Source organism: Aspergillus multicolor, assembly GCF_047715735.1.
Source record: "Aspergillus multicolor strain CBS 133.54 unplaced genomic scaffold BDW74scaffold_19, whole genome shotgun sequence".
In the NCBI taxonomy this organism is placed as follows: Eukaryota; Fungi; Ascomycota; class Eurotiomycetes; order Eurotiales; family Aspergillaceae; genus Aspergillus; species Aspergillus multicolor.
In genome coordinates this window covers 569,731-582,887 of record NW_027395970.1, presented here as the reverse complement: position 1 = coordinate 582,887, position 13,157 = coordinate 569,731, and the positions used below count along the sequence as shown (strand labels likewise).

The window sequence follows — 13,157 nt, the reverse complement described above, 5'->3', positions numbered from 1 at the left end:
TGTTAAAACAACAACGCCTAAATAAAAAGAGGACAAAAACAATAATAAATCAAAGGACATTTGAATCGAGGACTCAAAAGGTTCTCAACCATACAGATGTTGCGGGGACATTTCACCACCAGTAGACATATAGTTCACGTCAGGATTTCCGGACGCCTTGGCTGCGGAGGCGCGAGCCATGGTTGGTGAACTGCAATGGTTAGCCACCAATTCCTACGAGCGAGAATGTTGGGTTATACCTTCTGGAAATGGAATCTGTGAAATAGAAGTCTTCAATCACCTTCCTGAAAGGTGAGCTGATTACTTGAGATCCCTTGTTCTGATCGACTAATTGAACCTTGCTCAGCTGGGCCAGGGAAGTGGGCTCAACAACATCGTAACGGCGCATGACAGGACTGATTTCTTCCATGCGATCGCGAAGAGCCTCAATATCATCGTACGCGAGAGGGGTATTGAGAAATTCGCTCGCGGCACGAATGATCTTCCAGTCATCTCGGGAAGCACCGGGCATCGATGTCGCCGCACGGGTAACTTGAACACGACCCTCGGTGTTAATGTAAGTGCCGGATTTTTCGGTATAAGCGGCTCCTGGCAAAACAACATCCGCAATTTGTGCCCCGCGGTCACCGTGATGCCCTTGATAGACGATGAAAGCGTCACTAGGGATTTCTGACTGATTGACCTCATCGGCGCCAAGTAGCCAGACCATCTTGGGCTTCGTCTGCGCAACTTCTGGAGAAGGGGTGGTGAAGCCGATCTCGTATGCTGCAGCACGCGATGCCGCACGCTGGAGAACATTATAACCCTGCCATTCGGGCGTGTTAAAGTTGCTGGCGTGCTTCTCCACAAAGCTGCCGACTGCCTCGAAGATTGCCTTGGAATTTTCATGTTCAGCTGCAGCACTGCCGACGATGATCATCGGTCGCTTAGCGGAAGCCAGCTTCTTGCCAAAGCTCCCCGAAAGCGCAGCTTTCAGAGCAGCAACATCCGAACCGAGGTGCTCAAATTCGAAAGTGCTTTCAAAAGTTTCTCCAACGAGACCGACCTCCAGATCAGAGCGAAGATACTGCTTGCGGATGCGAGCGTTGAGAACAGCAGCTTCGTGACGAGGATTCGTTGCGACCAAGAGAATGGCGTCGGCCTCTTCAATACCGTAGATCTTACTATTGAAGAGATAATTCGAACGAATGTCAACGCCGTGGGCAACGGGCGAGCTACCACCAGGCTGGTCCAAGGCAAGGTTGTCAGAGCCAAGCTTGTTTGCCAGATCTTTCATGGCAACCATTGTTTCCGCATCCACGAGATGCCCCGAGATAGCCTTGAATTCGTTCTCTTTCAAATGGAGCTTCTGATGTGCAGATGCAATTTCGGTGAGTGCCTGTTCCCACGTCGCAGGAACGAATTTGCCTTCTTGTCGAACCAGGGGAGTGGTAAGTCGCTGAGTCTTGAGTCCATCACAAGCAAAGCGAGATTTGTCATTGATCCATTCCTCGTTGATATCATCATTAAGTCGGGGCAGGACACGCATCACTTCCATTCCACGGGTATCTATCCGGACATTTGAACCCAAGGCGTCGTGCACATCAATAGATTCGGTGTGCTTTAACTCCCAGGGCCGGGCACGGAAGGCGTAAGGCTTCGAGGTCAGAGCACCGACGGGACAAAGATCAATAATGTTGCCGGAGAGTTCGGTATCCAGATTCTGTTCCAAGTAGGTTCCAATTTGCATATCATTTCCTCGGCCAGTTGTTCCAAGTTCAGGTGCGCCAGCAACATCATTCATAAATCGAACACAACGAGTGCATTGAATGCATCTGTTCATGGATGTCTTGACAAGCGGGCCAATGTTCTTGTCTTCGATGGCGCGCTTGCCTCCAAGTTCATGAAAACGTCCACGGTCTGCGCCATATCGCATTGACTGATCTTGAAGATCACACTCACCTCCCTGGTCACAAATTGGACAATCAAGAGGATGGTTCGCTAGGAGAAATTCCATAACACCTTCTCTGGCTTTGTGCACCAAGGGAGAATCTGTTTTAACATTCATTCCAGGCTGAACAGGCCAAGCACATGACGCCACAGGTTTCGGGGCTCTTTCAACTTCAACAAGGCACATGCGGCCTAGAGATCAAAAGTCAGTACAACCATTTTTGACAGATAACATCAATGAAGGCTTACAGTTCCCTGCAATCATCAACTTCCTAGAGTGTGCGTTAGTAGGCGGCGACGAAAGTGCCTAGGCAGGGGTGGGGGACTAGACAGGGGTCGCGTACTCATGGTAACAGTATCTATCACGAATCGTCAGCACAATTTCCAAGTTAGAATTGCTAAGTTGATATCAATTAGTACCTGGGAATCGTCGCTCCAGCCTTCTCGCATGCTTGAATAAGAGCCGAGCCAGCTGTGATGCAGAGTGAGTAGCTTGCTTCGAGAACGGTTCAGCGAAATAAATAGTCACCTTCTACTGAAACTTTTTTGCCATCTAATGTCCACCTAAACTCAGCAACTGACCCGAATCGTTTGTGTACATGTCAAAACGCACCAATTGTGAGCTCCACCTCAGCAGAGCGAGGAATCGTCGTCGCGAAGGTCCTAGCAGTGTTGACTTTTGAAACCCGGACAGACCGGGCGGCCGCGCGGAATAGCTGCGGCCGCATACTGTGAAGGGAGAGAACAAAGAAAAGAGAGGGTGAAGGATATGAAGACGAGGCAGCAAACTGCAGTGACCGATGGTGCAGCTTGAGAAGGGAAGCTGGTATCTTTCGTCAAGGCACTTTCGGCGTAAGGTTGGATTCTCAAGCCCGGGCCGGGCGTCACTCGCAAATTGCCGCCTTCGGATTGGCCCACCGGTGCGGAAAATCATGCTGTCCGAACCACTTCCTTTTCCTGCTTTCTCAGCGAATCTGGTTCTGTTTTCTTTTTCTTTTTTTCCCTCCATCTCATTTCACGGACATGTTTATTGTAGGTGGCAGGGCAATTCACGTCCCTTCCTCCTCTGCATCATGATCCAAGAGCAATATGCACTGAGCTGGAGCTCCTGAGGGTCGTTTTAACCAGCTTACTGGTATAGACACCTACTGAAGGTAGAGTTCCTTACCGACAGCGGCAACAACCCGTAATAAGTGTCAGCGTGCTAGGGTATCCATATTATCGCATCGTTACTATCAGGTCGGAGAAAAGCTACGTAATCCCACGATTGGAAACTATAGGCCTATCCAAAATAATCTGCATGTACGGAGTTCTGTTGTATTTGTCGTATCCCCAACTTGATTGCTAAAGCCTCTTGGGAGGCCTTGTTCTCTTTAGGTATGCATCTGTATGGCAAGGAATTGCGACATGCCCAAGCGTGTTCATCAAACAAGCCGGTGGCAGTTTATTGCAAGATCTCGAAATTGCTCAAACTTTGCCACGTACACTGAACCTGTATGGAAACCTATAATGCTAGAAATTCGGGAATTGTACATGACGAAGCAAGGTTAGTCCGGCTTCATCCTGTGACGACTCAACTAATAATATATTCATTTAAGACAATATTTGCCGCCTAGGAGTTGCTTGCTTGCCAGGTGGCCTCCTGTTTTGTACCAAGTGGCATCCAGGCTCTCGTGTTGCTACTCGCTCTTGGGCGGGCATGACCAATTCCATCATCCTTTTCTGAATTACTGGAGACGGGGAACGAACGCTCGGCGGCATGTTCGTCGACATGTTTCCCTTGTGGGAACGCATAACCGTTGGAGTCCCAAGCCCTACCTGGCGCACGAGTAGTTAGAGGAAGAACGGGTTTCTTGGAATGGAAGTGGTCCGCATTGGCTCGCAGATCTGCAACATCGTCATGGCTATTGCGGTCGTAGAGGTATAGCCCAAGAAAAGTGAGAGCAATACCGAAGCCTTGAATAGATGTGGTAGAATTACCAAACCAAACAATTGCAACAACAATCACGAACACTCTTTTGATGAGGGATGCGACGGAATATGATACGGGTGAGACCATAGAAAGAAGGACAAACGCCAGAATGTTCTGAGCAAAGTGAGACACCCCGTTGAACACAAACTCTAGGAAAAGGGCCCCGTGGTCCAATGAACCCGTTTTGTTTGTGAGGGAGATGGCGCCATCTTGAACCAAATCAGAGAGTAGAGGATAACCCTCAGTGACAAACCAAATAGGCAACGTGAGAATGAAAGCCAGTCCTGAGCAGTAGTAGAGGAGGTTCAATTTGTCCAACTTGCGTCGGCCAGCAGACTGCAGATCCGACTCTGCACGCTCGGCGTCGTTGAAAAGCTTTTTGGAGAAAATATTCTGTGACACAAAAACAAGAGCCGCGACTAGCGCATACAAGATGCCAAATAGATTTGTAGAGAATCCTGTTGAGCAAGCAAGCATGACACCCAGTGTCAGAGGCACAAGTGATAAGTAGGTCGCCTTAGCATAGCGAATGCGGAAGAAAAATCGGTACGCCAGTACGGTAAACAATGGGGAAAGTCCCTTGATAGTGTGGACTAGCGAGACAGGGATTTGCGACGTGGCCATCGAGCTCAATATATGGCCTGCTAACTGGAATACAGCGAGGGGTAATGCGGTCATGATGACATCGCGTGAAGGTGAGCGAATGTTGTTCTTGAGAGCCGGTATGCTGATTTTGAGCCAGGGTAACACGGTTGCCAGGTAGGAAAGTAGCAAGCACCACAATGACACGAAGGCAAACTGGACGACTGTGAGGGTAATCGGCTTGGGAAGCGCGTTCAATATGGATTTTGAAGACGTATTTGTTAAGGCCGAAGTAGTATACCAGATAAGGCAGAGCACCTGCGGACGAGTAAGCGGTCGTGATCAGTGATGGGAGTGAAGAGCCGCACTATGAGTTTGTACGAAATGGGAGCTCTGAGTGCTTGAGCGAGCTCTTGCGCATTGGCACTAACGCTACCATTGCGTGTCCTTATGGCGCTTATGGTTTCGCTAATGCTCTTCCTCGGCCGTCGCTTGGGATCCCTGACTGGTTTGTATTCCCTGTGATCACTAGACGCATACCTGATTGTTGAGTTCGGAAATATGGTTCTCGATTCGGTGTTATCAGATTGTTCGTCCTGCAACGGTGGGAATTTGTCTAATGGGCTCGCCATGGGCTGAGAGCTTGTCACTTTGACTGATGTCTGTAGGTCGGGTTGTCGTATGGAAGCGCGCCGCCCAGTCCCGGTCACCGTCCTGGTGGTCATTTCCTTATACTCTGCACACGGCCCTGGAACGGATCAATAAAGCGGTAGTTGAATAAGCGGCAGTTTTGATTTTGAGGTGAATGGAACCGTGTGTTGCTGCAGGATGAGCGCTGGGCCGGGATATAGCGAGGCCGAGCACTCCGGACACGTTCCTGAATTCAAAGACTGAACTGCCCGACTATCCAGAAGCTCGAGTAGGTCAGTGAGCGATAAACGTACCAAGAGTTGACTTCGCGGCAGCGTCTCAGTTTGTATCCATACTTGTAACCATTGTGTATATTCAGAAGCGCAATCATCTAACAGCATTAAAGGAGGTTTAATGTCTAATTGATACTAGCATACTTTGGTACTAGTGCCTGATGAGATGACGAGTCACTAAACCATTATTGACCAATCATGCTTGTGAAATGAACAAGGGACACCCCCCACTCTGAGCCCTCTATGTCCCAGTCCGAGTATGTCGCCAGACTCGCCACCTCACCTGATACCAATCCTTGACCCTCTGAGGAAATCCTGGTTTATCGTGAATCAATGAGCTTCTGGTAGACTATCTACCCCAAACTTCAAAGTTTCATCAGCGACAACCACGCAAAGTTTTCCACCAAGATAATTCTTCTACAAACTCCTTGAAATACAACATCACTAAACAGTCTGTGGTGTCAAATTCATCTAACTTCCATGTATACGGGTAACAGGGTACTCATATTGAAGAGAAGTACAAACTGCCTGCCTTGGCTATCCAAACGGCACAGATTTTGAAAACATACCTGACAGACAGCCGATACCACGTCCGTATTCTAAATGTCTCATCAAGGTTTTCCCCTTAGAATGACGCCACGCTCATTTGCGTTGTCCGTGAAGACATTGATCATTGTAGCATTATGCGGCATAATAGGCCTCAGCAAAGAGGGTTATAGGATACCACCCCAGTATCCTCTTGATCACGGAGTTTCGAACATTCAGTTTTCAGAGGAATGGCAGGTCCTCGGTCCCTTTCAATGTGGAACAAGAGGTTCGTCCTTAATCAAACCAGCATACTCTGTGAAACAATAATATACCGACTTTAATTGTTGTATCCAATCTACAGAAGCCATCTGGGGAGCAGATCCCCTAGAGTACCAAGGCGGATTCCGAAACCTGTCTTTTGATAAGAAAGCTGAATATTCAAGCTCCCTCTCGACGGATGGAGTGGTGAAATGGGGTCAGGCTTGGGCCAACGTCACGAATCCTCATACTGGGCAGAGCAGGGCTGAACTGATGGTGGCCTTCCCAGAAGTAAATTGGCCACTCCTCCAGTCCGTCTATGGATGGTCTGCGAAGCAGTATCAGGCTTGGATTCGCGGCCATCTGTATTTGCATGGCTCAAATCGCCAAGCAGTCGCGATCTTTACAGACAGCATTTTGGATTTATTTATCGACGGCGAACGACATTTCGGTGGCGATTTCTATAGCTACCGCAGGGCGCCCCTAATATTGGACGTCACACCTGGGGAGCATCTCGTCGAACTACGGCTTATCCGTGATGTTCGGGCTCTGGGTGGTCAAGGTGATCCAACAATTAATGTGGTGATCGAATCAAAATTACGCTATAGTACGTTGACTATCGATGAGCGAAGTCTTCTGATACCTGAAGCTACTGACCAAAAACTCGGGAGTACCTGGGCGTCTATAAACGTTCAGAACAATGCGCCTGAATGGGTAGAGATACTTTCAGTCTACTCTCTAAATGTTGGTGTCATTCTCCTGCTTGATTTCTGGATGCATGGGTGACGTTGCATTTACTTAGTTCTCCTTGATGATTGAGGTCCCGTTGTACCTTGCACCGTATCAGACTCGCCCACTGGCCTTTCGATTTACTGCTGGAAATCCGCCGCGTTTTGCGTGTCCCTTCGAAGTTCGCTACAAGGTTGGCCAACAGACGGCTATCTGCATTCAATCTTTTCCAGTCGAGTTTACCGAAAAAGATTTATTTCAGTCTCAGAGAATTACGTATGCCCATCCGGCGGGCATCGTTTCTTATGCCATCCTGCGCCCGCCTCCATTGCATTCTCTCTGTGCATCTAGTAGATTCAACGCATCTTTGCCTCTAATCATCGGGCTTCATGGTGCCGGTCTCGACGCTGATAGTGTGGAAGCCCGCGGAATGCTGGATGCTGCATATGGCATCTGTGCGTGGATGCTGTTCCCAAGCGGTGTCACTTCTTGGAGCGGAGATGACTGGCGTAAGTGCTTGATTAAACCCATAACTGTTTGACAATTTCGCACCGCATCATACTACGTCTAGACTACTCGTCAGCATACCACTTTTACTAATTGCCTCGCTTTTAGACACATGGGGCGTTGACGATATCAAAGCTGCGGTCCAGGCGATCCCTGACTGGATGGAAGCCGTTGGTTGGAGTGGCCCCGGCGCCTTGGTCGATGATTGGATGGTCATCGGGCATTCAAACGGAGGTAAAGGCATACCTTATTCTTATTTACCACTTTTATCAGCTCAAATCGGATGACAGGGCAGGGAGTCTGGTACCTCGCCACCCATTATCCGGATAATGTTTTCGCCGCTGCCCCTGTATCAGGGTACACTTCCATTGAAAGTAAGCCCTAAATACGCTCCGTCCCTATTTGGGAGTGCATATGCACGTTCTGACTTTGTAGACTACGTGCCATATAACATGTGGCGAGACTCTGAACCACTGATCTCTTCTATTCTTTATCGTTCGCGGGCGAGTTACAAACACGAGCTTTTACTGGTGAATGCTGCGGGCATTCCCATATTGCAACAGCACAGCTCGCAAGATACAAATGTTCCCGCCTATCATTCGCGTCTCATGCATGCCTTGCTTGAGGAGGCTGACTGGTTTTCTGAATACGTTGAGTTACCCAATGCAGGCCATTGGTTTGAAGGTGTGATGACAACCCCTCCACTGCTCAAGTTCTATGAAAACTCGCTGCACTTGACCAGAAACCAAATACCATCATCATTCGCAATCCATGTTCCACCCTCCGGAGACATGGGATCTAAGGGGGGGATTTTCGTGGACCAGCTTGAATCCCCTGACAGATTCGGCCGATTGCATGTGACAATTGACGCGCAACGAAAAACGTGGCATTTGCAGACACAGAATATACACCGTTTCCACCTCTTAGGGAGTGCATGCGATGCCGAAACCCATGTCGTCCTGATTATAGATGATATGAGCACCCGGTTTGCAGTCGACCCAGCTCAGTGTGACACCACATGGTATATAAGAACTACTGACGGTAACTGGATGCGCTCGGAGAAAGCTAATTGGCGGTCCATATCCCAGAGATACGGACGCCAGGTAGGTGCATTGGATGCCATTTTGCGCACTAATGGCACGTTTACTATAAACATATGCTCGGCCAATGTCGAGAAAACAGCACTTCAAATCAGTCGCAACCTTCTACAGTATTTTGCTGCTGATTCTCACATTGTAAGACGATGTGATCCGTCTGACTCGGGTTACCCTGGCAATGTCATCACCATTTCGTTAGGCAATGAACTTCCAGGTTCAGTGTTATCAACATACCCCCTCCATATTACCGATGGTCGCATAACCTTTCATAGGTGCCTTCCAGAGCCAGGCACCATTCGCAAGTCCATGGATTTGACTTCCACCACCAATTGTGGCCAATATATTATTAACCACGAACCGGCCATGGGCGCCTTGTTTCTCCGTCCCCTCCCCAATGAGCGACTGGAGCTGGTTGTGTGGGGTACTGATAGGGATGGACTTGAGCAAGCTGCGCGCCTTGTGCCGACACTGACTGGGGCTGGCCAGCCAGAATTTTTAGTTCTTGGTGAAACTTTTCGATGGAAGGGTCATGCGGGACTCCATGCTGCTGGTCATTTTAATAAGCTCTGGCAGATTTCGGCGGGGTCATATTTTGCCGATGGTATATAGAGCTCATCTAGCCCCCGTCCAGATCTTGGAATCACACGTTTGGATTGAGCCTAGTGCTCTGAACTAATAGGCGTCATTGAAAAATGCCCACTTTCTCTCTAATTACAGCAGGACCCGAACATACCATATTGTTAAGCCGGGGAGCTACTCTGAAAAGGACTTCGCTTGTGTTTGAGATGCGCCAACTATGTCGTTGTTTGATAGACTTGGACACGGTACCAAGATCAATCGAGGTGTATCTAGTGGGCGCAGAACTATTCTTCTCTTTGAAGTCGTAGTCTATGTGGGGGTTGATCTACCGGAGGTGTGCCAGCTGAGCTCATTTCTCCTTCCATTTTCAAGGCTTCTCGATATCTGTTCAGCTCTACTACATCCGGCAGTCTCTATCCTTCCTTCTCTTTCGTTGCTTCTGTCGTTACTTCCCAATTGCCTACCAGTACCTGCTTCTTGAATCTACTGTGTTGCCCTATCTGCTCGAATCTCTGTATCTCACGCTTTCCGATCTCTTTTCTAGATACTGCCATATATCTTCTGCTGCGCTCCAGCAAACAGCGGTAGAACGGCCCTCCTCTTTTCTCCATTATCTTTGACACATCTTCTTCAAGTTGCCATTCATTGCATGTAAGAGTGTTTGGATCTTGTGCAGCGTGCTTGTCTCTTGAACAAACTGATCTGAATACTCTTCTTTGTTTACTTCCCAACCGCCAACTGTATTAACGACAGCGCTTTACGCCTGTCAACTCAATATGTCTTTGCTTTCAGCCGCCTCGCCCGAAATCGGCCGCAAAATTCCTGAGGAAAGATCAACCTCCAACGACGGGAACGTCGAGATCCACACGTTGTCTGTTGGGCGCGAAATACCAGTAAGTTAGCATACGCAGCGGACGGGCTTGCAACAGACTGGAGAAGCGCCAACATGACTGACGAACGATCCTCAAGGGCCAAAAGCATTCAAACACTTGCATCAGTTCCCCCGATCCCCTCGCGACCTCGAAGCTTGGGAACCTACAGTCGTCTGTCGGCCAGAAGAGTGACAATGCTTCCAATAAGGTCAGGTTTTTGCCACTAGTTGTCATCCATGGCAGGACATGTCTGACAATCCCAGAAGCAGAAGTTGGAACATTCAAGCAATGCCGTGCCTCTGACGGGAAACTCCGAAATGGAGAGACTCCTGGCAAAGCTCTCGCCGAAGCCACAGATATCAGACACCAGACCGACTGTGAAACAAGATGTACTTTCAAAGTTATCCGAGCAACAATTCCTTCTCGATCAACAAAAGAGTCTCTTCGCAAATAGAAAGTTGGGAACAGGAAGCTATGAGGAGCTAAACCAACCCCCCAGCTTGCCACAGATTCCGGATACCAAGCCGGCTACTAGCTCAAAGGATGTTGCGAGCCTTGACGTTTTCGACCCCGACGCTTCCGAGCTGCTTCGCTTGAAACAGGAACTTCAGGCTGCTAACTCTAAAATCGCCCTACAGGAACAGGAACTAGCTCAAACTCGTGTTATTAAACACACTCTCGACCAGGCGCTTGGACCTCCATCAGAGGCTGATTTCAATGGACGCGACATAAGCGAACAAACAATCTGCAACTTGCAAAGTGCTTTCAACGCCTCCATACCGACGTCCCATCTACTTCAAGACGGTTGGAATACACAGGAGGATTCACAGTCCGATATATCAGATGCTCTCTCCGCTGGCGCGTACAATCGAGCTAGGGGTTTCTGGGGCCCTCCTGCTCAGCAAGTTTACGGCGTGGGGCTTAACGCAGACAAGACTTACGTTGATAATAATCTATCCCTGCCAGGCACTTCTTTCGGTCAAGACTCAAGCAGATTCTGGGGACCTTCGCCCACGGCTCCCGCCATCCCGGCAACCAATTCTTTCCAGCCCCATCGTGTGCTTTCAGGTCCTTCTACGGCGCCTTGCAGCTTTGATGGTCCTTTCTCGGAAGATCAAGGTAGATGTCTGCAGAGTTCGGGTTTTGGACCACGCCCTCCGACGGCTCAACCGACTCGCATCGGGTCATGCTTTCCTGGGGCAGGCTCTCCCTGGGGTACATTTGCTCCTAGCTCAGCCGACAGCCAGGGCTCTCGATCCCCGCCGAGTAAACCGAACAGCACTTATCAACATGTAGGACTATACCCGTTGCCGCCCTATCATCAGAGGGCTGTTGCACCTCCACTTTCCCCAACGGCGACTGAGTTCTCGACACCAAGTGGAAACTCGGTTCCCTGGGCAACCTCATCTGTGAGTTTTGACTAACTGTATTTTCGTGCACTCTGATTGATAGTTCAAGGTCGGTGGAAATTCTATTCAAACGTACATATCGCCACTCGAACCACTCAATTATCGGCGACTGCTGGACAAGAATGTGTCTTGTGATTGGAAATATATCGTTGACAAGATTGTTTGCAACAATGACCAACAAGCTTCGATATTCTTGCAGCAAAAGCTCAAGGTCGGCACAACGGAGCAGAAATTTGACATCATTGAAGCCATCATACAACAAGCATACTCTCTCATGGTGAATCGATTTGGAAACTTCCTTGTCCAGCGTTGCTTTGAACACGGGATTCCTGAGCAGATTATCGCAATCGCGAATGCCATCAAAGGTAATACTTTGAGTCTGAGCATGGATCCATTCGGTTGCCACGTCGTCCAGAAGGCCTTCGACTGTGTGCCCGAAGAGCATAAGGCGGTCATGGTACATGAGCTTCTGCGCAGGATTCCTGAAACCGTGATCCACCGGTATGCGTGCCATGTATGGCAGAAACTCTTCGAGTTACGCTGGAGTGGTGAGCCTCCTCAAATCATGGCCAAGGTCAACGAAGCTCTGCGTGGGATGTGGCACGAAGTTGCACTGGGTGAGACCGGGAGTTTAGTAGTTCAGAATATTTTCGAGAACTGCGTGGAAGACGAGAAGGTATGTGAACGTTTTGCCGTCAAGTCTACACCTCCGGTTGCTGGCAACTCTACGTGGTCATTATGACAGACTTATAACTGATTATTGCGTGTAGCGTCCTGCCATCGAAGAGGTTCTAGCAAAGATCGATGTGCTCGCTCACGGTCAATTTGGGAACTGGTGCATTCAGCATATCTGCGAACACGGCGCTCCTCACGACAAAAGCCGCGCCATTGAGCATATTATCCTTTGGGCAGTGGATTACAGCATGGATCAGTTTGCATCTAAGATAGTTGAGAAATGTCTGAAAATTGGCGGCTCCGAATTCTTGGACCGCTACCTGTCTCGAGTGTGTACCGGTCGTACAGATAGGCCAAGGATGCCCTTGATTGACAGTAAGTCCATATGGGACCTCCCCCCCCCTCCCTCACGGACATAGTTCTGAACCCAGCAGTTGCTGGAGACCAGTACGGGAATTACCTCGTCCAGTGGATCCTTATGAATGCCGCGCCTCACCAAAGGGAGTTGGTTGCAACTCATATTCGGCAAGTTTCCCTGCTACCGCGATTCTTTCCGGTCTAACCTTATACTCAGGAAACACATGGTCTCTTTACGTGGATCTAAATTCGGCTCCCGTGTGGCAATGCTTTGCTGCAACCTGTCCCATACTACCCGCCCAGGACCTGGAACGGGCGTACAAATTGGTCGATTCAACAACTTCAACGATGATCGATTCCAAGCACCCAACCAACATGGAGGTCGCTTCAGCCGTGGAAATCAGTGGAACCCTAGCTACCCACCATTCCGTTAGAAGAGATAAGCAGAGACAAGCAACCGGAGTGTCGCACGATACCTGAAACATCTTGAAAGTACGAACCGGCACGACCGATCCAAGACATAGATTCTATCTTAGATGTGATTTGTGTGCATGATTGCCTCTCGAAGCAGACTTCGAGTTTTCCAGACTTACATGGTTGGTCGAAGCTGAAAGAGCTTGGCATTCCATGCCTCGGTGCTCATCTCATATACTCATTTTGTTGAACTCTTAGGCTCTTTACTGTTAATCTTTTCCAGTGTCCACGCTTTTCATGTTCTTGCCCCGAGGGTGTTGACGGGC

At 49.1% G+C, this 13,157-nt stretch overlaps 4 protein-coding genes across 4 annotated transcripts; 2 read left to right on the top strand and 2 right to left on the bottom strand.

Annotated features, from left to right (window-relative positions):
• Window positions 1–84: 84 nt before the first annotated feature.
• On the bottom strand, window positions 85–2,657 carry BDW74DRAFT_169039 (putative NADH-ubiquinone oxidoreductase, subunit G; the record flags this gene model as incomplete). The annotated part of the gene is made up of 6 exons (XM_073726930.1): window positions 85–190; window positions 240–2,121; window positions 2,179–2,201; window positions 2,350–2,401; window positions 2,459–2,482; window positions 2,543–2,657. 6 exons carry the CDS (start codon window positions 2,655–2,657, stop codon window positions 85–87), a joined length of 2,202 nt encoding a protein of 733 aa, XP_073582272.1.
• Window positions 2,658–3,510: 853 nt separating this feature from the next.
• Window positions 3,511–5,287, bottom strand: BDW74DRAFT_41534 (putative ER to Golgi transport protein (Sly41)). The gene is made up of 2 exons (XM_073732731.1): window positions 4,852–5,287; window positions 3,511–4,801 (listed from the first exon to the last, which is right to left on the bottom strand). The coding sequence occupies exons 1-2, from the start codon at window positions 5,206–5,208 to the stop codon at window positions 3,542–3,544; spliced, it is 1,617 nt and encodes a 538-aa protein (XP_073582271.1). The 5' UTR covers window positions 5,209–5,287; the 3' UTR covers window positions 3,511–3,541.
• Window positions 5,288–5,703: 416 nt separating this feature from the next.
• On the top strand, window positions 5,704–9,228 carry BDW74DRAFT_41489 (uncharacterized protein). The gene is made up of 6 exons (XM_073732729.1): window positions 5,704–6,220; window positions 6,281–6,936; window positions 6,995–7,430; window positions 7,537–7,662; window positions 7,719–7,802; window positions 7,864–9,228. The coding sequence occupies exons 1-6, from the start codon at window positions 6,010–6,012 to the stop codon at window positions 9,132–9,134; spliced, it is 2,784 nt and encodes a 927-aa protein (XP_073582270.1). The 5' UTR covers window positions 5,704–6,009; the 3' UTR covers window positions 9,135–9,228.
• Window positions 9,229–9,733: 505 nt separating this feature from the next.
• On the top strand, window positions 9,734–13,022 carry BDW74DRAFT_41464 (uncharacterized protein). Its single transcript, XM_073732728.1, has 7 exons — window positions 9,734–9,997; window positions 10,074–10,184; window positions 10,243–11,385; window positions 11,435–12,061; window positions 12,156–12,435; window positions 12,495–12,585; window positions 12,635–13,022. Exons 1-7 carry the CDS (start codon window positions 9,881–9,883, stop codon window positions 12,849–12,851), a joined length of 2,586 nt encoding a protein of 861 aa, XP_073582269.1. The 5' UTR covers window positions 9,734–9,880; the 3' UTR covers window positions 12,852–13,022.
• The last annotated feature ends 135 nt before the right edge of the window (window positions 13,023–13,157 follow it).

Excerpts from the sequence above, each read along its gene's own strand:
- BDW74DRAFT_41534 (XM_073732731.1), bottom strand. The coding sequence starts at position 5,208 with ATGACCACCAGGACGGTGACCGGGACTGGGCGGCGCGCTTCCATACGA. Across the intron at positions 4,802-4,851 it reads CCATTTCGTACAAACTCATA|GTGCTCTGCCTTATCTGGTA; the intron begins GTGCGGCTCTTC and ends ACTCGTCCGCAG.
- BDW74DRAFT_41489 (XM_073732729.1), top strand. The coding sequence starts at position 6,010 with ATGTCTCATCAAGGTTTTCCCCTTAGAATGACGCCACGCTCATTTGCG. Across the intron at positions 6,221-6,280 it reads CTTTCAATGTGGAACAAGAG|GTATCCAATCTACAGAAGCC; the intron begins GTTCGTCCTTAA and ends ACTTTAATTGTT. Across the intron at positions 7,803-7,863 it reads AGGGTACACTTCCATTGAAA|ACTACGTGCCATATAACATG; the intron begins GTAAGCCCTAAA and ends CTGACTTTGTAG.
- BDW74DRAFT_41464 (XM_073732728.1), top strand. The coding sequence starts at position 9,881 with ATGTCTTTGCTTTCAGCCGCCTCGCCCGAAATCGGCCGCAAAATTCCT. Across the intron at positions 10,185-10,242 it reads GTGACAATGCTTCCAATAAG|CAGAAGTTGGAACATTCAAG; the intron begins GTCAGGTTTTTG and ends CAATCCCAGAAG. Across the intron at positions 12,436-12,494 it reads AAGGATGCCCTTGATTGACA|TTGCTGGAGACCAGTACGGG; the intron begins GTAAGTCCATAT and ends TGAACCCAGCAG.